This window comes from Paramisgurnus dabryanus, chromosome 4, assembly GCF_030506205.2.
Source record: "Paramisgurnus dabryanus chromosome 4, PD_genome_1.1, whole genome shotgun sequence".
Taxonomy (NCBI): Eukaryota; Metazoa; Chordata; class Actinopteri; order Cypriniformes; family Cobitidae; genus Paramisgurnus; species Paramisgurnus dabryanus.
Window position 1 is genome coordinate 24,037,432 of NC_133340.1, and position 23,878 is coordinate 24,061,309.

The window sequence follows — 23,878 nt, forward strand, 5'->3', positions numbered from 1 at the left end:
TTTTCTGAGAGAGCAGAAGTATCTAAAAGGTCTTACAGGACATGATTACCTTAAAGTTCACAGTATAATGACTATTAAGTATAGTGATTATAGTTCAAGTGATTTTGAAAGGCCTTTATTTGGGAAGTTGAATGAGAGATGACATCTTGGGCGACAGTGATTTATTTAACAGTAATGAGCACATCTGGCGGTTTATGACCGCTCATTTCTGTCTCTGAGACTGAGCCAATATGAATTCAGTTTCTGGCTCCTTGAAGATTTTGAGATGAATACAGTGCCCTATTGTTACTAGAATAGTCTGTATGAAATTGTACAACAATATTTACTGCTTTATAATTGAAAACATGCTGGTGAGGGAAAGGACATTTACTGTAATGTGTGGACAAAAGTATTGAAGAGGCCAACTGTATTATTCATTTCAGTTTAGGCCATTGAAGGGATGTCATATGAAAAAATGATGACACACAGTGAGTGATCACTTCAGAAACCTAGATGTTTAAACGTGGAGGTGAAAAATGTTTTAGGATGTGAAACATGCAGGAGTTTTATCTTAATTTTAAAGGCTGCTAATACAAAATGCATATGATAAATAAAGACCTAAAGGATTATTAGGAACACCATACTAATAGTGTGTTTGACCCCCTTTCGCCTTCAGAACTCTGTCTTAATTCTATGTAGCATTGATTCAACAAGGTGCTGAAAGCATTCTTTAGAAATGTTGGCCCATATTGATAGGATAGCATCTTACAGTTGATGGAGATTTGTGAGATGCACATCCAGTGCACGAAGCTCCCATTCCACCACATCCCAAAGATGCTCTATTGAGTTGAGATCTGCTGACTGTGGGGGTCATTTTAGTACAGTTAACTCATTGTCATGTTCAAGAAACCAATCTGAAATGATTTGAGCTTTGTGACATGGTGCATTATCCTGCTGGTCATAAAGGGATGGACATGGTCAGAAACAATGCTCAGTTAGGTCGTGGCATTTAAACGATGCCCAATTGGCACTAAGGGGCCTAAAGTGTGCCAAGAAAACATCCCGCACACCATTACACCACCACCGCCAGCCTGCACAGTGGTCATGATGGATCCATGTTCTCATTCTGTTTACGCCAAATTCTGACTCTACCATCTGAATGTCTCAACAGAAATTGAGACTCATCAGACCAGGCAACATTTTTCCAGTCTTCAACTGTCCAATTTTGGTGAGCTTGTGCAAATTGTAGCCTCTTTTTCCTATTTGTAGTGTAGATGAGTGGTACCCGGTGGGGTCTTCTGCCATCCGCCTCAAGGTTGTGCGTGTTGTGACTTCACAAATGCTTTGCTGCATACCTCGGTTGTAACGAGTGGTTATTTCAGTCAAAGTTGCTCTTCTATCAGCTTGAATCAGTCGGCCCATTCTCCTCTGACCTCTTGCATCAACAAGGCATTTTCGCCCACAGGACTGCCGCATACTGGATGTTTTTCCCTTTTCACACCATTCTTTGTAAACCCTAGAAATGGTTGTGCGTGAAAATCCCAGTAACGGAGCAGATTGTGAAATACTCAGACCGGCCCGTCTGGCACCAACAACCATACCACGCTCAAAATCGCTTAAATCACCTTTCATTCCCATTCTGACATTCAGTTTGGAGTTCAGGAGATTGTCTTGACCAATATAAAACATATCTGCAAATCGGATAAAAAAAATTCTTGACTTTTTCTTAAATTAAGTGTTGAAGATAAAAGTAAACACATTTCAAGACTTTTTTTCTTACCACACTGGCAGATTTGTTCTGCTTTTTTTAAAGACAAATTCTTTTCAATGTAATATCCTCAATTCTTTTTTTGCTCATCAAGAAAATACGAATTAAGAATTTTTAAATATTTATACTGAAAACAAGACAAAAATACTAGGTAAGAAATACATTTTTTGCAGTGCACACAAATTGACTATTTGAGGCACTTTTAAGGCATAAGAAAGCAATAGCAATATAAAAATAAATGAAATGTTTTTTTTTTCTTAATTTTTTGGTTTAGTTTTATTCTTTTAAAGATTTTTAACTCACAAAAACTCACTGTATTAATTATTAGTAACTTTTGCACTCAACATTATTAATCTGGACTATCCGGCCTTCTCTTCCAACATGTCAGTCAATGTCATGCAGTCTAACCGGTGCATCATACTTGTTTGACTGATTTCTTATTTTCAGATGCCCTTACCAATTTCGCCAATAATTTTAAAGTACTAAAGGTGCATTAATGTGGCTTGTGTGACAGCTGAATGTGGAGCTCTGGCCCATGGGTCTGCTGAGGTAAAAATCTGTTATGGTTCCAGGCTCGTATTAAAGCCACACACCGCATGATTACGTAACATTTTATTACTTTTATTCCCTGTCTTATGGTGATTATAACCATATGCTACAGGTCGTCGGGTGTAAGAAACCCTGCAGTCATTTATATGGAGTAAAAACTGCCATTAACCAAAGTAAAAATGAACTCGTTGATTAATGTATTGGTTTTAGCAATAGAGCTACACAGGCAGCAGCACGACTCTGAAAGATTTAATGAAGTTTCTGTGTAGTTGGAGAAACGCTACAGTTACAAGTATGAGGAAAAATCTGTTGCCACTTATTAGGAAAAGTGGATTTGTGGGTAGTTTTTAAGCTTGGTAGCTTAGCTGCATATTGTTCAAAGCGAAAACTGGAATATGAAGAGGTGTGACTCTGTTTGGAATAAACATTGTATCTAGGCCCTATACATTGTACATTTGTTAAACATGTGGCATCCTGATCATCTTATAAAATGTTTATAGACCTTTGACAGTCCAATCAAAAATAATGCACTGAAAAATGGTCAAAATATCAGTTCTAGCTCATTTGATATATTAAACACAGAAGTTCAAGCAACTTATTCAGGTGCATATAAGGAATAGGTAAAGAACACATATGTACTGTAGTGTCATAAGTTTGCTGTCATACCGCCCCCTGTTGGACAATTATGGTAATAGTGCTACCTTTTTCCTTTTTGGGTGACTTTCATTTGGCCTATCACATTTAAACGATACTTATTAACAATTGAAGGAGTATATCAACTTCAAGGACAGGTTGAAGGATGGCGTAGTGAATTTTAAAGGCTTGACATGATACACCTGACAGCAAATTTTGGATGTTTTTCAATACTGATTTACATTTACATGAGCTTCCAGTCAAGAAAATACAGGTCATGCTGGATATTATTTTATGATATGCAAAATATGAGCTGCTTGCATCTTGGCAACAGTAAATAGTAAACATTGAGATTTGTGTAATGTTAAGTATGTGAGATATTATCATACTTGTTCAGGGTTTGCCTAATTTGTTCATGTACTGCATACTTTAGTTTCATGTGAATGTGCTGTTAACACAGAAACGCAGAGAATGTAGACAGACGTAACTGAAGAAGTGTACAGACTTTGACCTTTGCCACTTAGAATGAGGGAAAGTGAATAATGACAAAAAGTTGTAGTATTGAGAAAAGATATAGTACTGTATCCCATAATGCAATGCACTGCATGCTATATTAATTCTGCCAAATGTGGAAGATCATCTAAGTATCCCGTATAAGAAGAATTGCATGCTTTGTGAAGTATACAAACTATAGGCAGAAAAAATGGTAGTACACACTTCCAGTAGTAGATAAATGGTAGAAAAGAAACATTGTCTTAGGGTTGGTAGTGATAAATGATATCTTTACGGAGAAAACAGCTGTTCTCTGATTATTTTTAAGTGGAACTTCTGCCACATAAGCATTCAATGACTTAGCAACCAATCCTTAATATGCACTTATTAATTCACATTTAGCAAAAAAGCTATTTTTTTATAATTAAATGAATTTACAGAAGACCAAGGTAGACATAGTCAAAATAAAACAACAATATTAAGAAAATAGAAAAATGAGGCACTTCTGATAAATGTTAAAAAGCCTTTCATCAAAAATGGCTACATGACATCATGCCCTGATGAAAACTGTTTAGTTGAAACGCGTTGGCATGTAGCCATTTTTGATTAAAGGCTTTTTAACATTTATCAGGAGTGCCTCATTTTTTCTATTTTCTTAATGTTATTATAGGCCCTTTTTTGAAGAGCACCCTGGATTGTTTATACATTATGTATATATATATTTTTGACCCAGAGAAGCATTTCTTTTTCTTTTTTGAAAAACAACAATATATTTGTAAATCAAGCATTACACAAATATATTAAAAGATATTCATTAGTTGCTTTCTTATTACTTTTTTGAAAAAAAAATTGTCTTCATATACATTTTAATTTCTTTTTAGAGAATATAAGTAGCCTATTATTTTCTCTTATTGAAGGGGACCTTTAAAACCAAACCAAACATTTTCTAAATATAAGTTCAATTAAATATGTTCAATTATAAATCTAGATAAATCTTTATGTATATTTCTTATATGAGATCAATTCCAAAATAAATACCGAATCACAAAAAGTTCAAATGTTTACCTGTCGCGGCCCCGCATTTCAAAATTGCGTCATCATCAAGGCGTCTTTCTGATTGGTCAGTCTATACTTGCTTTCAGACGCCGATTCAGATTCATCTACAAAAGGAAAAAATCATTTATTTACACAACTATAGGCCTTAAAGCTTAATAAGAAGGTAAATTTGATCAAACAGCAGTCAGATTTTACCACCTATTATTTACATTATTGATTGTAACTGCTTACAAAAAATCCTCGTTAATTTATTATCCTGCTCATTAGATTTTTCTCTTTCATCGAAATGCCCCTCAATTGCCTTTTAATCACGAATATTAGTAAACTTTTACCAAATTATGGCGTCATCTTGTGTTTGCTTTATTTAAGTGAATGTGTTGCATGACCAATGTCAACCAGTAGGGGGCGACACTTACACACGCCCTCACTCGCTGTCTTCAGTTCGGCGTCTCTGCAGGAAAAGAACTATCAACCGCCATGTGCTGATGGTTTTGGTTGTCAACACAGTTGCTAACATGTCTCAACAGGTACATTTTTATTCATTTACCAACTCCATGACTTTGCAGGCCCCTTTAGCAACGTATTTTTAAAAAAGCTCCTTGCATCAGTAGGTGGTTGTGCTCGTATTTTTAATAGGTCGCGCTCAGTTGCTATTTTTGTTGTCTAGCAACAGAAACTATGTAAAATATGTAAACTAGATTGAAGGCTGTATTAAAAATTCAGTATGTGAGCACATAGAGTAAGAAGAGAGTCAAACAGATGTCAGTGTTGACGCTATAACCTCAAACTAAAAACCACACGACACGCAGTGACGTCATGAACGCAACTTTTCGAGTAATTTTCCATTTAAAATAGTTGACAATAGTGAATACTCAAACTGGCTAAGTACAAATTAGTCAGCTAATTCACAAATTATAGTTAATAAAAGTTATCGGTTGACACAACTAAACATCACACATCTTTCAAACACAAAACTGCTATGTGCTGGTTTTGGAGTTTAGCATGTACAACAAACCCAATGTGAACTCAATATTATTAAAATGTTAACTCTCACAATATTGATTTTATTTGAAATTAATTTTTACAGCTACAGTAATCAGTTTTCTGAGATTATACAGTACAAAAAATGAATGAACCAATCAGAATGAAGTATTCCACAGAACCATAATAAGGTACTTATGAGAGGCATTGCTATATTTCCATTTTTTGTGTGTGTGAATTCTCAGATATCATTTAAAGAGCTCATAAAACTTTTTGGCCTGGGAGCCGTAGCTCTCGTGCTGGGGGTCGAGTGCTTCGACTGGCTGGTGCGTCGTCTGAGATTCCGAGGGCCCCTGAAAGAAGTCCTGTTCTTCCCTTCACCCCAAACCTGTGTTGAGCACCTGTATATGCCTAACAGAAGCTACCCCTGGTAAAGTCTGCATTTGGAAAGCTTGCAAAATCCATCCGTAATCTAAAATGTATATAAGAATCTTAATGTCTCCCCCCCTAGCACATGTCCCCTCCCACACGGCAGGGAGACGTCTTTCTCCAGGCTCCTTGGTCATCTTCTCTCTGCATGTTCATCACTGGACCTGTGTGTGTTTTCTTTCTCACAAATGGAGCTGAGCAGAGCGGTTCTTCACCTGCACCAGCAGGGAGTTACTGTACGAGTTGTTACGGATAGAGACTACATGACCATCACTGGATCTCAGATTGGCACCCTCCGCAGGGCAGGTGCGTTATTTCAGTAACACAGCTTTGAGATTAAGAAAACCGTCCCATTAATGGTACTTTTTAATAGATGTTTTTCATCAATAATATATAGGGGCTTTAAGCGCTTTTATTGTTGCAAGCTACATAATTAGACATCGCCCACAACAAAAACCCAGACAAACAATATCGAAATACGAAAAAGTGCAGGCCACTCACCTGACTTTTTTGTTCCTTATATAAACTCTCAATCTCAATTGGCCTATTTAAACTATGCCCTAATAGTGTGTACTATTTTTGTGTTGGGAAATTGCATACTTCTGAGTGTGGAGCAAAAGAGTGTGCACACACTTCGACATAGTAATGCGAAATGGAAGTGACGATTGCTAGGCTAAATGCTAACACATTCACGACACGCTGTACAAAGATTAAGTACACACATTGAAAAAAGATAGGTATGTATTAATTCATCTAAGTTGAGGTAAGAACATAGTAAAATATTGAAAAACTGTGGTGTTTTCCTTTAAAGAAACACAAACATTAAGGAGAAAGTTTACTGAATTTTTTATTTATTCTGTAATCATTTACTCACCTTCAAGCTTTGAATAATGAACCGCTCTAAAATTTGAAAAATTATAATTAAACCAAACCGATCTGGGGCACCATTCAAAACATAGTATCATTTTTCCTACTATGGTAGTCAATGGTGCTCCAGATTTGCTTGGTTATTAGCATACTTCAAAATATCTTCTTTTTTATTCAGCAGATCAAAGAAATGTAAAAACAACATTTAGTATGTGATTTGGGATGAATAAAGTGTGCCAGTTTATGAGTAATATTTAAAAAACAAACAACACTTTCCACCTTCTCTCTCTTTGCAATGATCCAGGCCTGTCCTCACAGCTCTGTGGCATGCAGACTACAATGATTCATTGACCTAGCATGACGGTAGTAGGCAGTAAAAATCATGTCATTCATACCTAGATTACAACACACACGACACAGCCTGCACATGTTCTGTCTGAATCAGTCTTTGTTATTTAAGGATACAGTACTGTAACTTCTCTAGGCTATCACACCCGACTGTTTCAAGTTTCTAGTTTTATTGACCAAAGCGTTCCTGCTACAGGTATCTGCGTGAGGCACGAGATGAGCACTGCTGTACACATGCACCACAAATTTGCAATAGTTGATGGCAGGAAGCTGATCACTGGCTCCCTTAACTGGACCCTAACGGCTGTTCAGAGCAACAAAGAGAACCTCATCATAACCGAGGAACCCATGCTCGTGGGCCCGTATCGCAAGGAGTTTGAGAAGCTGTGGGACGCCAATGATCCGGCCAATCACGAACATCGGGCCACAAACGGGCAGCTGAATTGACCAATAGGGTCATGTGGGTGAAATTATAACTTGCTAGACAAAGGGCTACTTTTGCTTGTTTTTCATAAGATTTACAAGACATAGTTTGACTCAGTTTACATTTTATTTTGTTCAACTGTTTGGGTGTTGAATACGAATTTTTGTTTTATATGGTTTGTCCGTCTCTTTAAGGCAAACTTTGTTAAATTTTTATGGATATGTTTTATTGAGATTTTGAATGATGCAATATTTACTTCAAGTTGTGCCCTAGTCATAGATAAACCATTAGTGAAAATAAAGCCCAGATACTAAAATAATAATCAATGCTTAAAATAATACTAATATATTTTAGTGAGTTTAGTGAACATCTGTGTGTGTTCTATAGCCATGCCTTTGATTGCTCAATTCCTTACAATGCTTTTCCCTTTGTGTTCCTCTCCTGTAACTCAAATATTTTAGATAAGCTTGTTTCTGTAGCACAACATAAAAAAAGTCTATTGCCATACAAATATGTCACTGTGTCATTTTTCAAATGATAATTTTTCCATTCCGCGAGTTCGCATTAATAATCGATCAATCTCTATATAAAAAATTGAATTGAATTGAAATAATAAAGCATATTTGGTGTGCTATCTGCGGGGAGGGCTCCGAACTCTAAATATTTGCCCGAACTCGTACCACCCCAACTGGCATAGGTACCAGCGAAGAGTGCACTGCAAAAAATGAATTTCAAGAAAAATCACTGGCAGATTTTTCTGCTTGTTTTATGCACAAAATCACTTACATTTGATATTTTTGGTCTAAAAACTAGACTTAAATTCTTGGGTCGTTTTGCTCATAAAGAAAAATCATCTTAATTTAAGAATTTTTTAGATATTTTTACTGAAAACAAGACAAAAAATACTAAGAATTTTTTTCTTGAAAATAATTTATTGCAGTGCATATTTTGACTTGACGAGCCACACACTGCAATTCAAGCAAAAATCAAGAAATTTTTGCTTACCCCATTGGCAGATTTTTTTTGGCTTGTTTTAAGCACAAATTTATGGAGCGCCTAAGGTGACATTGGAGTAAAAAAATCTAAGCTCACATGAAACTTTCGGGTGCTCACGCGAAACCTTCATGTGCAGACTTTTTTTTTTTAAATTTAGTTTTGTGTGCTCACGTGAAACTATCGTATGTTCTTGAAACTATTGCGTGCGCACGTGAAACTATCATGTGTGCATGCGAAACTAAACTTTATTTAATTTTTTCTCCATGTCCCCTTAGGGCAGGGGTGTCAAAGGTGTCCAATCCGGCCCGAATGATGATTTATACAGTTTTATTAAATATTAAATACATATTTTAAAAACCCTTTCAGGCGGGTGTCTAGTTTGTTTTTAATATGATAGACTTGCGGAAAGCAGCAAAACGCAGAACATAGACTAAACACAGTACCCAAAAATCTTGCCGTTTAATTGTTGCCGCTCCACTAAAGATCCACTGATTCCGGTGATCCACTTCGTGTTTTAATGACCGCTCCGCAGCATCTCTGTGTCCACTCTCTGCCTGGAGAGCGAAGACGACAGTTTTCAAAGTTCGTTGGTTTTAAAACTAGACTTTTTTGCTTGTTTTATGCATAAATTCACTTAAATTTTAGATATTTTGTATAAAAACATCTTGCATCTTGATTAAAAAATGTTAGATGTTTGTACTAAAAACAAGACAAAAAAAGTAAAAAAAACTGGCTTATTCTTAAATTATACAAACAATTAATTTTGAAGAGTTTTTAAACACCACTGATAATATAGGTAAGGAATAATTAACGATGTGCCATTGAATTATCGAAAATAACGCACACCCGAGGTGGTAATGCGACCACGGAATGAACAGTTTATTTACTGTATTCATTTTCTTCTTCTAAGCATTTTATTAATTCTTTTTCATTCCTTTTTTACTACCCTGCGTTAATGCTTTATTTGTTGTAAATAAAATAAATTGGTTATTTCAGTTAAACTTGGCGCAGTGATATGGAACTGTAATGCAGTCGACACACCTGGAACTACTTCATAATTTTGCATTTACTGAAAATTATTGCACACCCGTTGAACGATTCTCAACCAATGAGAAAGAAGCATTTAAAAGCCCTGTGGTATAACTAAAAATAATGTTAAATATCACCTTTGAATGACAAAATGCTATTTTTTAACGCTTAAATGTTTTCTTAAAATGATTTTTAAAAATCGCCTCATCACAGCTACTGTATAACGGGGCGGACCTGTTGATTGGTTATTATATTGCATGCTGGAAACTCGCCAGTGCCGCTGACTGATCTGGAAACAGTCCTCGTCGTGTCAGCGATCCGTCAGCATAATACAGCTGGTGGAGAGCCAGCAGGTCGCGGCAGACGAAGGCATCAAGGCTCTGATGTTGCAACGCCCCTCTGAAGGGAAGGCAATGGTCGGGGTTTGAAGCGAGATTACGCGAGCAGACCTTTCCAGTGTTTTGTACGGGAAAAGTGAAAGTGGATGTGAACGCGCCGCGGACGCGAAAACTGGATCCCAACTTCATAAAATAACCATCAAGAATAGCTGGTCAAGGTTAGTCATGGCCTTTAATACCTGTTTTTAAGGATAAGCATCTTTATTATCGTTTACTGTTGTGGGACATTTTAGAAAGGTAGCCATATGGACGCTTGCTTTAAGCATCCGGATCCGCATGGGTATTTGGTTTTCGCACTCCGTTATTGATAACATGATAATATAAAATGTGAATTGTGTATGTTTGTGACGTTGTGGTTTAAAAAAAACGTACAACGATGTAGCAGTACACGTTGTGTATAACTAACTGCTGGTTTGGAAACGGCATTATGTTAAATAAAATATGTTATTTTAATTTTAATTAAACTGTTCACCATGTTCGTTTATACGTGTTAGGTGTGTCATATCCTGGTAACTCCCTCTTCAGGTTACCTTTACAGGTGTAAATATAGGAGTGTGTAGATCAAGCCTTACTGTATACCTGTATAACATGTTTCACGTGTCTGACACTCAAAGTATTACTTAGCTAAAACATCAAATATTTGAGTTTGATGCAGACATGTTACTTGGTTGATCTTTAAAAGCAATAAAAATAAAATATTATCGTTATTGCATCTTGTTTTTCCATGTAACTTCCTGTAACTTTCCATGAGACATTTTTCTCATTAAAGGAAATAATCCTGCATCCCAATCTGCACGTCCATCGTAAATACACTGTTAGAATTAAAGGTACAAGTTGTCATTAGGATGGTATCCTAATATGTACCCTAAGGTACTTCTATGGACCTATGAGGTGCCGATGTAGTATCAAAATGTACCTATAAGGTACTAATATGCACCCTTTAGTTATAAAGGTGTACTTTTTGAAAGGGTACCATCCCCGTGATAGCTTCTGTACCTTTTATCCGAGTGTGTCGTATTCGAAATAAAAATTTTGTGTGTCCCAAATCATAGTATGTCGAAATTAGGGCTGTGTATCGGCAAGAATCTGGCCACATGATATGTATCGTGATACATGGTTGCGATATTGGGCGATAAGTTTATAGATCAGAAGACAGCAATATAGCGGTCAGGATGTAAACTCAAAGCGAAATTGCCATAATTCGTAAAATTTTAAAGGGGTCATAGCATAAAAAACTGACTTTTTCCGTGTTTAGGTGCTTTAATCCCCAGTGCTTCTATCGTTTTGGTAAACCATTCTGTGCAAACATTAGGTCATTCTGATTTTACCTGTTTTGTGACGTAGGTAGCAAGTCTTATTTGAATAATACCGCCCCTTAATCTGCAACCACAGCACTGCCATAAGTCAGAGAAAAAAAGAGAAAAAATATTGACAGCACAATTGAGTTTCAATTTCAACAAACCACCATCATGGTTTGTATCAAATTTGCATTTTAAAGGACACACCCACAAATTTCTGCTCACATCTATAAAGTGGTAGCCTGGTTAGCCAGACCTACATCAAGATGTAAGGTCTGGCAACTCTTCACACAAACGGCTCAATGCAAGGGGCGGGATATAAGGTTGTCCCTCAAAATGCCTCTGCACGCAATAGGATAGCGCTATGACCAAGCAGAGCAACGAAGAAGGTGACGTAGTTACCGTAACCAGTCGGCAAAACTCCAAACACATCTTTCTTGCTTAAAAAGGACTTCAGTAGGGTTTATTTGCTCTTCTCTCAAAGAAAAACATAAGTCTAAGTCCTCCAGAGTCGCGGCCAAAGCCGCTTCAAAAGATAGCTGTTCGCCAGCAGCAGCAGCCATTCTCTGTTTTCAAGTAGGAACCGTTGCAGCTCTGTCGTCATCATGTTATGCCCGCCCCACAGACGCTACACACGATGTGATTGGCCTGACCAAATTTTGGTTTTTGGACCGGTTAAGTGTATTGTGAGTGCCTAGACTAAACCCTGGCAGCAAATATATTTTGCGGCCGCTAGGGTGCGTCTAGATTTCTAGGCTAATAAAGTGGCAATTTTAACATGTTATAATAAATTATTTGTGGTGTATTTTAAGCTAAAATTTCACATACACACTCTGGGGACATTAAAGACTTATTTTGCATTTTCTTTAAAAACTCATAGTATGACCCCTTTAAAAAAAATCAATACTGCGTTTTTGAATCTGTACTGTATCGGCAAACAAAATATCTTGATACCCGATAGATTTTCTTCGACCCCTAGTTGAAATGAGTATCCTTAAAGTATCCGGTCTCCTATTTTAAGTGAAAGTTGGAAGTGCAGATCCATACTAACATGGCTGATATTACCCATAATTCATTGTGAAAGGGAGGATTTTAGTGATGCTGCACTGAATTAATAAATCAAGTAAGCGATGATTCACCTTATAAATTAATTAAATATTATTGTAAACATTACTTTACATAAGAAAAGCTGAAATAGTAGACTTGTGACGTTTGTTATTGTTATCAATCTCACTACCGTTACATGTTAGTACGTCCCAGTATCTGCATACTTATTTGCTATGCATTCATGCTATACTTTTAGGGAACAGTATTGGGACAGAGCATTTGACACAATATCCTCCTTGTGTGAGGAAGAGAATGAATTGAGGAAAATTATTGTTAGTAAATGACCACTTTAATTTTCATCTGTTCTCACGGCATGCGGCTTAGGAACGAAATAGGTGTGCGGTGAACTATTCCTGATTAGTATTCTGTGCTTCCCATTTCAGTCTAGTTTTCCTGGCCGGAATGTTTGGTGCTGTAATGGCCTTGAATCAATGACAGATCCCTACTCAGCATCTCTGTTTAACAAAGAGAGAAAGCGAGTGATGGATAGCGGACAGTGTCAGAGTTATACATAAACTATAAAAGACTGACCTAATACTGGAACTAAATAGACAAACCTCGTGTTTTATCAGTATATGAGAGAGTCGAACCCATGACCTTGATGTTGCTAGTGCCACAACAGCTGAGCTGCCACTTTCCCTCCACTCCTCTAGATGGCATCTGCCAACGATACCCGTCCCCAGGGTCAGAAAGATGTGGCCGATCAGAATTTTGACTACATGTTCAAGCTCCTCATCATTGGGAACAGCAGCGTGGGAAAAACCAGTTTCCTGTTCCGGTACGCTGACGACTCCTTCACCTCAGCTTTCGTCAGCACGGTCGGCATTGACTTTAAAGTCAAAACGGTGTACCGCAATGAGAAACGTGTGAAACTGCAGATATGGGTGAGTGCAAATTATATCATATTAGGAATGTTTTCTTATTAGTAGCAGTAATATTGATCAGTGACGGGAGATCAGGATGGGGGAGATATTTGTTTATTTAGGCTAAATAGGATGGCTGTGCGTAAAGAAAAAACTAAAGTTTTTTGTTAACTTTTTATGTTTTAATATGACCATATTGTTTCTTTTTAAGAAATACCTTATTCAAGGAACTGCTCCTCTAATTTACATTTATACTAGGGATGTCAAAAGATTAATCACGATTTATTGCATACAAAATTAAAGTTTGTGTTTTATATTTGTGTGTGTGAAATTATTATGTATATATAAATACACACATACATGCAGAGCCCCTAAGGGGACCTGGAGCAAAAATTAAATAAAGTTTAGTTTGGTGTGTGCACGTGAAACTATGGCTTATGCACGTAAAACTATCGCGTGCGGACACAAAAGTATCGCGTGAGCACGCAAATCTAAACTTTAAAAAAAATTCTGCACATGAAGGTTTCGCGTGAGCACATGAAACAAAACTTTAGATTTTTTTACTCCAATGTCACCTTAGGGGCTCGGTACATACATGTATACATTCAACAACAACAAAAATTCATACATATAATGTATATATGTATGTTTTTTATTTATATATGAAATAATAATAAATATATGAAAGAATAATATATGAAATAATAATAAATAAAAATAAAATAAATTAATTAATTAAATTAAATAATAATAAAATATATATATATATAAATGTTTCTTAAATACATACATGCATTTTATAAATGCATAAATTACATTTATATAAAATAATTACACACAGTGCACACACATATTGCAATTAATCGCAATTAATCTTTTGACAGCCTTGATTTATACATTCGGCAGACACTTTTATCCGAAGTGATTTATAGTACATTATTTTTTATTTATTCTACCAGTTGAGCTACAGGAAGACTTTAATAGATTTCGAACATGCTATTGTCAAAGTTGAATGTTTGAAGAAAGCATCTGATGTGTCTATATGATTTAGCAAGACTTTGATCAAGATAATCTGGGTGGGGGTTTGTGTTGCAGCAGTAATGGTTAATGTTACAAAATAACCAGAACTACCCAAACCAGATGGCATCATCTTTTAACGGCGGTGTGCAGTGCAGTGCACGCGGCACACACAGACAAATCCATTTATAGAGGACCTCCATTTAAAAAATGAGACATAAAAGCTATAAAATTAAATTGGTTGTGCATTTTGATCTCCCAGACCAGTAGTGCATCTGTTAGGTTCTGCTTCAGTGTGTGTGTGTGTGTGTGTGTGTGTGTGTGTGTGTGTGTGTGTGTGTGTGTGTGTGTGTGTGTGTGTGTGTGTGTGTGTGTGTGTGTGTGTGTGTGTGTGTGTGTGTGTGTGTGTGTGTGTGTGTGTGTGCCGAATCACTAATTGAATCAATACTGAAACAGGAAATGGGTCCAAATATCAGCTGCCCAGTGCTGTCAGAGGAATATTTATGACGGGGTGCCTGCTTTCTGGATCCATGTGTTTTGTTCTACAGGAAGACATGTGACCCTCTTATAATATTAGGAACGTCAGAGTTTGGATTCACATTGATCTATGACATGACTTTACTCAGTCAGTATTAAAGATATTAAGGTTATATTATTTCACCGAATGTTATGGATGATTTTATGTAGAAAACAGCAAATGACTTTGGCTGAGTTTTCCCACACTGGGCCGCATATGTTTTCATCTTTGTTTTGGCCCTTTATGTCTTGTTTGCTTGGTCATTATTGTGCGTCAGTTCTCGACCGCAGTCGTCTTCAACAGAGGAAGCAGCAGTAGCTTTGTGCTGATGAAGGGAAGCTGGTGAAAAAACGCCTTTGAGGTGTTGAGCAGCATTTCCTATAGTTAACCGTGTGCAGCTAAGTTTGGCCAGAGGTCGTCATAAAAGCATTGTATTCATATTTACAATAAATGTGATTGATATCTGCATGTGCTAAACTCATTGCTGTGTTGCTAGGGTGTTGTTATTCGGTCTCAAACATATAATCCATACTACACTGAACAAGTGTTATAAATCCAGTGAAGAACATTGTACAATAAGATTATAATTGTTAACATTAGTTAAAGGGATAGTTCACCCAAAAATGAAAATGAAACACTCAAGCTATCCTCCATGTATATGATTATCTTTTATCAGACAAACACAATTGAAGTTATATTAAAAAATGTCCTGGCTGTTCCAAACTTTATAATGGTAGTAAATGGTGCTTCTGATTTGAAAATATTTAAAACTAAAGTAACTAGCTTCAAGTAACGACCAATGCACGTTCACAAAAGAGTGCATTTCCAGTGTATGACGTAAGACGTAGCATACTAGACGTAGTGGTGAGGAGACAAGAGAGACGAGATGCTACATCCCACACGTTGATTGTTAACGGAATCTAGATATTTTAGTTGGTAAAGTTTTAAATATTGATATTTTTCTTGCAAAATCACATTAATGGTCTTCAGAAGGCCTTTATTGTTCCCCTAATGCCATGTGGCTTATTTCTTTGAAGTATGGATGAACTTTATTGGCTTTAAAATCAAAAGCACCATTTACTACCATTATAAAACTTGGAACACCCATGACATTTTCTAACATAACTCCGATTGTGTTCGTCTGAAAAAAGATAAGAATATACATTGAGGATGGCTTGAGGGTGAGTAAATCATGGGGTCTTTTTTTTTTTATGAACTATCCGCTTAATGCATTAGCTAGCATGAACTAGCAATTAGCAATATACAGTATTTATAAATATTAGTTTGTATTATTTAATACAATTAAAAATCTATTTGTAACTGTTAACATTAGTTTACATGTTTAAAAGATTAATAAATGCTAAAAACGATATTGTTCATTGCGCTAGTTCATATTTGCTAATGCATTTAGTAACGTTAACAAACACAACATTACTGTAAAGTCTTCTTTGTATGATAAATATTCTTAGTGCTGTGTTTTGGTCATTGAGTTGAAGACTATTAAACCAATACTGATAGGACAGCCACACCTTTTATTTCCAATATGATTGACAGGATATATACTGTATTGGTTTCAGTAAAGGCTTTTCCTTATTGACAAAAGCCCAGAATTTGGTCCAAGCCTCGCCGTGTGTATTAAGTGGGTGTGGAGGACACAGAGATGTACGTCAGGTTTTCCTCTCAACTGAGCGAGTGTTTAGTTAATGATCTGTCTCGTTTTCCCGCACTATGAAGAAACTGAAATGTTTGTTTATCTCTCTGCACAAACAGGAGTGTTACCTGCACGTATATATTTGCAGATTCTTCATCTGGTTTACTTAAGGGGGAGCGGTACATTTAAACAGAATGACAAATGTAGTTTCAGGAATTTCATTATTAAGGAAAAGTAAATATTACACATTTAATTAGTCATAACAGAGCATCAGAGTTGACCGAATGTAAAATCTTCTGGTTTGTTCCACCAACATCATCTTATGGCAATATGTAACTATTTTAATGAGGTACTTCATTCGGTTTGTTGGAATGCTTGATTCTGATTGGCCAGTCGCAACATGTGCACGTTTGTTATTCCCAGATAACAACTACTCACAAGTATAAACACACGGGAACCTGGATGCTGCAAATCAAATCAAATATTTAAAATCAATATTTACTTAAATAGGCGTCTAATAAGCAAGTTAATGTACAGGCAGTAGGTTGTTATCACGAAATAAGACCCTCAGGTCCTGAATCTGATCACAGTTTCAGGTTTTTATTTCTGCAATAATAACCGACTGCCTATACATTTTCCCTTACATGGCCTACCAGAGGGCTGTTGAATGCTTCATTCTGATTGGTTGACAAACGTTCCACCGGTGTGCATTATTATTTAGTAAACGCACACCTATGAAGTAGTTCCAGGTCTTTCAACCGCATTACAGTTCTATATCACTACGCCAAGCAACATAATGGATTTGTTTCATTTGAAAAAATAAGTGTGTGGTAATTAAAAGAATGTAAATAGAAACTAAATAGAAGAAAATGTATAGGATGATTGCCACCTTGTTCAGTTTTGTGCAGGGTTTAGATGAGAAGTGTAAGAAATTAGTATTTTAAGGACAAAAACCTGGGTTCATTACCACCTAGGTGTGCATTATTTTCAAATAATTCTGCACATTGTTTATTATTCCTTACTTAAATCGTACAAACCTCATTCATGTTTTAGTATGATCTGTTTCACCCCCATTGACATTTTTTTTTTATTTAAAGCAATGGTTCACCCAAAAATGAAAATAATGTCATAATAATAATCAACCCTCATGTCGTTTCAAACTCGTACGACCTCCATTCAGCATTGTCTTCTCTTCTGCGTCTGTTGTGAGGTGGATGATGTGTTATCCTCAGACATGTTTGCAAGGTTTTTTTTTTCAAACTTACAGCGTGCTTCTCCCTCAGAACGAAGCGCGGACACACAAAAAAAAAACAGCTGGGGCGCACCAGATAACACGTCAGTCACGTCGGTAGAGAAGACAATGCTGAATAAAGTCGTAATTCTTGTTATTTTTGGACCAAAATGTATTTTTGATGCTTCGACACATTCTACTGATGGCCCACTGATGTCACATGGACTACTTTGATGATGTTTTTATTATCATTCTGGACATGGACAGTATACCGTACATAGATTTTCAATGTAGGGTGAACAAGCTTTCTGACTAAATCTAAAACATCTGTAACTGTGTTCTGAAGATGAACGGAGGTCTTACGAGTTTGGAAGGACATGAGAGTGAGTCATTAATGACATTATTTTCATTTTTGCGTGAACTATCCCTTTAATGCTTATTATGGTTTTGTATGACTCACATTGTGTGAATTCATACAAAATTACCACTGCGTACAACAGTTACGTTTTATCAGGTAGTTTGTTTGTGTAAGACCGTGGACCGTAAACTATAACTATGTATGTATAGTTTTTATAGTTTATAAACTTTTAAAGAGGTGAAAATTGGTCTGAATAGATGATAGGCTGTGATTGTTTGTTATTATCTGTGGTGATATTAATACATTTTAATACACTGGACATTTTTGTTACCTTTTAATGTTGAAACTCATTGTCTAATTAAGAAAGTGCTGAAACAAAACCGATGGGCTTTAATGTTTGCATATGGTATGATTCACTTCTCTTTGTGGTAAACTAGTCATCAGTTTGTATATGTTTGGTGTGTGTGTGTGTGTGTGTGTGTGTGTGTGTGTGTGTGTGTGTGTGTGTGTGTGTGTGTGTGTGTGTGTGTGTGTGTGTGGCAGGTGGTACGTCTTATCTCTGTTGAAAGAAGGGGTTGGGGCTTTTGTCTATTCAAACCGATCATCCATTAGTGTGAATTCAGAATACACAATTCACACACAAATATATATACAACCCTCTAACAGCTGCCTTAACCAAGAGTTACCATGGTAACCTGTGTGTTAGTGAGGTCACAGCATTGTAAATGAAGTCGAGGCTTTCAGTATCATGGAAACTAATCAAATGTTGCCTAGTTACCACTTTAACACGGCTGTTAACCTCGACACATCTGTTTATGCTTTCCACATTGTGTTAACTCCAATAATCTTTACTCGTAGAGCCACACAAACATTAAACTCTCTGATTTTTTGTGCTGGCTCATATAAGACTAAATACTTTCAGAAGTGTGTATGAGATATTTTACGAGCGTGCATGTTTTTTTATTTAGGACACAGCCGGACAAGAGAGGTACCGCACCATCACTACAGCGTACTACAGAGGAGCAATGGGCTTCCTGCTAATGTATGACATCACTAACCAAGAGTCTTTCTATGCTGTACAGGACTGGTGAGTGTTATTATACTGAGTCTGGCTAGTTTTTTATTGTAATATGGGTAGTTCTGGTTTACAGGTGTGACAAAGTTCAAATGCTCATTGATGAAGCAAAACTAGTTTTCTAGATGAAGCAGGCTGCCCCCTAATGGTGGGAGACTAAACAAAATAAAAAAGCAGGTGTATGTGTGTGTTTTCAGGGCAACTCAGATTAAAACATACTCGTGGGACAACGCTCAGGTGATTCTGGTGGGAAACAAATGTGATCTGGAGGACGAAAGACTGGTGGCCACAGAAGATGGACAGAGACTGGCTGAGGAACTAGGCATGTTACAGAATATTTAAATAATATAAATCTCTTATCTAATAATAATCAAAGATTTTACTTGATTTTACTCATTTGGCATTGGCCAGTGAACAGGCCATATTTTAATGATCTATCAGGCATGCAAAAAAACTGTTCTCACCAGATCCACAGGTACTAAGTCATAATATACAACAAATCTGTGGGGTAGCATAAAAAAAACATTAAAAAAAAAACATTACATTGCTTATTTAAACAATGTGGCGCTAAACGTGAAAATGATCATTGTGCCGGCTTGAAACTAGCAAAGGCACTTATGATTGCGTAAGTGTCAAATTAAAGTTTGACGTCTGCCCAATATTGGGTCTTTGTCAGATCAACGTTGGAATTTGATGTTGGATCAACGTTGGATTTTGACGCCAGATCAACGTTAAAATTTGACGTTGGATCAACTTCGGGTCTTGACGTCGGATTTTGTCGTTGGATCAACGTCGGGTCTTGACGTCGGATTTTGACGTTGGATCAACTTCGGGTCTTGACGTCGGATTTTGACGTTGGATCAACGTCGGGTCCTGACGTCTGATTTTGACGTCGGATTTTGACGTGGGATCAACGTTGGACTTTGACGTCGAATCAACGTTGGATTTTGACGTCCGATCGACGTCGGGTCTTGACGTCAGATCAACCTTGGTTTTGACATCGGCTCAACATTGGATTTTGACGTCGGATCAACGTTGGGTCTTGACGTCAGATCAACCTTGGATTTGTCATCAGATCAACGTTGGATTTTGACGTCTGATCAACGTTGGGTCTTGACGTCAGATCAACCTTGGATTTGATGTCGGATCAAGTTGGATTTTGATGTTGGATCAACCTTGGATTTCACGTCGGATCAACGTTAAGTTTTTAACATCGATCAACGTCGGGTCTTGACGTCAGATCAACCTTGGATTTGACGTCAGATCAACTTTGGATTTTGACATCTGATCAACGTTGGGCCTTGACGTCGGATCAACGTTGGATTTTGAAGTCGGATCAGCTTTGGGTCTTGACGTCAGATCAATCTTGGATTTGACGTCGGATCAGCGTTGGATTTTGACATCAGATCAACGTCGGGCCTTGACGTCGGATCAAGGTTGGATTTTGATGTCAGATCAACCTTGGATTTGACGTCGGATCAACGTGGGATTTTGACATCGGATCAACCTCGGGTCTTGACGTCGGATCAACCTTAAATTTGACGTCGGATCAACCTTAAATTTGACGTCGGATCAATGTTGGATTTTGATGTCGGATCAACGTCGGGTCTTGACGTCAGATAAACGTTGGATTTTGACATCAGATCAACTTTGGATTTTTACATAATTTCAATGTTGGATTTTCATGTCAAGCCAAAGTTGGTTCTTGACATCAGGCCAAGGTTGGGTCTTGATGTTAGGCCAACTTTGATCAGATTTCAAGACCCAGCAGTGACCTGACGTCAAGACACAACGTTGTTCTGACCAGTGCTCGAATTGAATCAGGTCTTATGGGGGGTCCCCACCATGACATAGCAGCAAACCCAAAATGGCAACACATTACTACCTTTAAACACAAATGTATGATTTATGTAATACTTCTCAAAATATTTTGTATATAGGCTGGAAACTAATTTATTAATCATTTCAAATGATTTGACTAGATAGGGCGTTAATGTGCCTATAAGTGGGGTTTAAGTTGAGTCCAGGATAGCCTACATGAGGTGATAAGAAATGCATTACTAAGGTAACGATGAGGCTTCCCTACATAGAGATCATTATTTTCAATGTTTTTAGTCACAATGTAATTACTTTTGTTGCCATGACTTAGTTGCAAAAAATATATATATATTAAAAAATAGTTTGAATACTCTAATGCTCTGATCATCTCTATTCACTTTAGGTACAGAAGCACCTGATGATTTATATAATTTGTTTCAGGAATCTCTTTTCTATCATTTGAAAGTGACCACCGATCATAATATTAAAGAAGAGACAATCATGTCAAATAGGTTTGGTGCAGATATTTTCCGTGTCACGCATTGCGCCGGGTGTATGATAGGGCCCTTCATTTTGGACCCTGTGTGTGCATGTCACATCAAATTTCATATTTATTTTATGAGCTTAAATGTAATTAAGATCCCGTCATCTTTTTTTTTTCTGCAGGCTTTCAGTTTTTTGAGGCAAGTGCAAAGGACAACATCAACGTCAAACAAGTGTTCGAGCGGTTGGTCGACATCATCTGTGTCAAAATGAACGAAAGCTTGGACGGAGACCCGGCCTTGTTAAACAATCACAAAGGCCCGACTCTACAAGACACGCCTCCCGATGCTCAGAGTGGCTGTGGATGTTAATGATCCACATTCAACAAACACTTGAAAGCGAACATTCTCACACTTAAACACCCAGAAAGAGAGACTCTTTAAAAAGCGTACACGCATAAGCAGCCCACATATAGTATGAAACAAGTAAGAATCAGGTATGCGTCCCTAATCCATCCCACTTTGTATCACGTTTCGGTTAAATAAGCCCCTCTGGAGTTGAAAGAACTGGAAGGTATTTCCTTCTGCATGATGGCTGCTATTACACTGAACTTTATTGTAATAATGAGAATGGGCAGGAAAACACTGAATGAAACTACAGAGCAGGAATCAGGAGTGTCTATGCCAAAGTCTTAAATGAATCCTCACAGGATGGTTTCACATCGCTCCAGGTCCTTGAATAAAACACACCTGTTCGCCTGCTGAAGTGGCTTTAAAATGTTTCATTGTTTAATGAATGCAAGGTGATGTCATTACATATAAACCTTTGTTAAACACATATTAGGACCGGTTCGGAAATATTTGATTGCCAATATTTGTAACTTGTTTAGTATGTGCTTGAGAAAGATAATATTTGTCTTTGCAATTTGCTTTGAATGCAATAAATTTGCTTTCCCGTGGACACTAAAAGTGAACCCTGATAGTTTTTGTTATCTATTTACTTGAAACCAGTGGTTTTCAAACTTTTTGGCGTGCACACCCCTACCGTGCATACTTTGCGCCCCACAAAAAAAAATTTATGACATAAAAAAGTCAAAGTTGGAATTTGAATTAAACAAAACATACTAAGTTATACAACGTATTCCTGTTGGTTAGTACCCTTATTTAGTAGAGGTGTAATTACACAGAATGTATGATAAATAATATATATATTATAATATTAATAATAATAATTGATGATAAATAAATAATAAAGTTTAAGAACCACACTGCTTCGAACTGACAAGAAAAAATTAAATATTAGGGAGGTTTAATTATGAAGAGGTCACAGTACAAAAACTCTGCAGAAACATATTTTTTAAATCTTTTAATTCATTAACTAAATATGGTACACTTGTTAAAAAGCAATGGTCTGTTTTGTTCTGCTTTGTCTGTTTTGTTTCCTCTGTTCCAAGGTTTTTAGGATGTTGTGTAAAAAAGGATTTACACTTCAAAAATGACTTTCTTTGTATTTTTGTCTTGTTTTCAGTACAAATATCTAAATATTCCTAAATTAAGATGTATTTTTATGATGAGCAAAATGACCTGAGAAAATAAGTGTAGTTTTTAGACAAATAAATTTGTGAATTTGTGCTTAAAACAAGCACAAAGCTGCCAATGGGGTAAGAAAAAAATTTCTTTAACACTAATTCAAGAAACATTTTCTTACCCCATTGGTACATTTTTAGTTTTAAGCACAAATTCACTTAAATTGTATATTTTTGTCTAAAAGCTAGATTTATTTTGTTAGGTAATTTTACCCATCAAGAAAATAAATCTTAATTTTAGAATTTAAAATTAGAATTTTACAGTATACCACAGGACTTTTAAATGCTTTATTCTAATTGGTTGAGAAACGTTCTACGGTTGTGCATTATTTTTCAATCAATGCACACCTCTGACGTAAGTTCAGGTCTGTCGACCGCATGACAACTAATATCAACTAAAAAAACAGACGTATTTAATTTCGATATATAAATCATGAATATATGTGTGGTAGCGAAAGTAACAAATTGAAAAGAATTCAATAGAATAATTCAAAAGAAGAAATAGTCAATAAACACTGATTGTGTGCTGGTTCAGCTTTGTTTGGCTTCATTCCTAGAACAAATTATAAATACTGAAGATAAAATAATGGGAGAGAGCGATAGAGACATGATGGTAAAACGGTGCAGATACCAGAAAACAAACATTCGTTTAATGACGTAGGCATTGTATGACATCAATATTGCGTCATTTAGAGACGTGTTCTAATTCCATAGTATTCCGTGTGTACTTTTTCAAAGGTGATCAGGAGATTTAGGTCCGGTCATGTTCTTTCCCAATACCACCAAACTAATTTCACAAGTTTTCTGCTGGCTTTTTATTGAAATGATATTTAAACAGTTTGACAGCGTGATCATTCATAATTTAATAATTAACTGAATGTACACAGTCATTTAATTACATTTTCTTAGTATAAAAATAATAAATG

At 36.5% G+C, this 23,878-nt stretch overlaps 2 protein-coding genes across 2 annotated transcripts; both read left to right on the forward strand.

Moving 5' to 3' along the window:
• Nucleotides 1–4,889: 4,889 nt before the first annotated feature.
• Nucleotides 4,890–8,025, forward strand: pld6 (phospholipase D family, member 6). The gene is made up of 4 exons (XM_065295830.2): nt 4,890–5,004; nt 5,704–5,888; nt 5,970–6,193; nt 7,299–8,025. The coding sequence occupies exons 1-4, from the start codon at nt 4,963–4,965 to the stop codon at nt 7,547–7,549; spliced, it is 702 nt and encodes a 233-aa protein (XP_065151902.2). The 5' UTR covers nt 4,890–4,962; the 3' UTR covers nt 7,550–8,025.
• A 1,832-nt stretch (nt 8,026–9,857) lies between these two features.
• On the forward strand, nt 9,858–22,384 carry rab3da (RAB3D, member RAS oncogene family, a). The gene is made up of 5 exons (XM_065295270.2): nt 9,858–10,107; nt 13,008–13,238; nt 18,960–19,078; nt 19,264–19,388; nt 21,551–22,384. The coding sequence occupies exons 2-5, from the start codon at nt 13,008–13,010 to the stop codon at nt 21,736–21,738; spliced, it is 663 nt and encodes a 220-aa protein (XP_065151342.1). The 5' UTR covers nt 9,858–10,107; the 3' UTR covers nt 21,739–22,384.
• Nucleotides 22,385–23,878: the final 1,494 nt, after the last annotated feature.

What these genes read in the sequence shown, in the direction of transcription:
- pld6 (XM_065295830.2), top strand. Translation starts at nt 4,963, where the DNA reads ATGGTTTTGGTTGTCAACACAGTTGCTAACATGTCTCAACAG. An exon ending in CCTAACAGAAGCTACCCCTG is followed by an intron (nt 5,889 to 5,969) that starts GTAAAGTCTGCA and finishes CTCCCCCCCTAG; the next exon opens with CACATGTCCCCTCCCACACG. An exon ending in TGGCACCCTCCGCAGGGCAG is followed by an intron (nt 6,194 to 7,298) that starts GTGCGTTATTTC and finishes TTCCTGCTACAG; the next exon opens with GTATCTGCGTGAGGCACGAG.
- rab3da (XM_065295270.2), top strand. Translation starts at nt 13,008, where the DNA reads ATGGCATCTGCCAACGATACCCGTCCCCAGGGTCAGAAAGATGTGGCC. An exon ending in GTGTGAAACTGCAGATATGG is followed by an intron (nt 13,239 to 18,959) that starts GTGAGTGCAAAT and finishes TTTTTTATTTAG; the next exon opens with GACACAGCCGGACAAGAGAG. An exon ending in GAGACTGGCTGAGGAACTAG is followed by an intron (nt 19,389 to 21,550) that starts GCATGTTACAGA and finishes TTTTTTCTGCAG; the next exon opens with GCTTTCAGTTTTTTGAGGCA.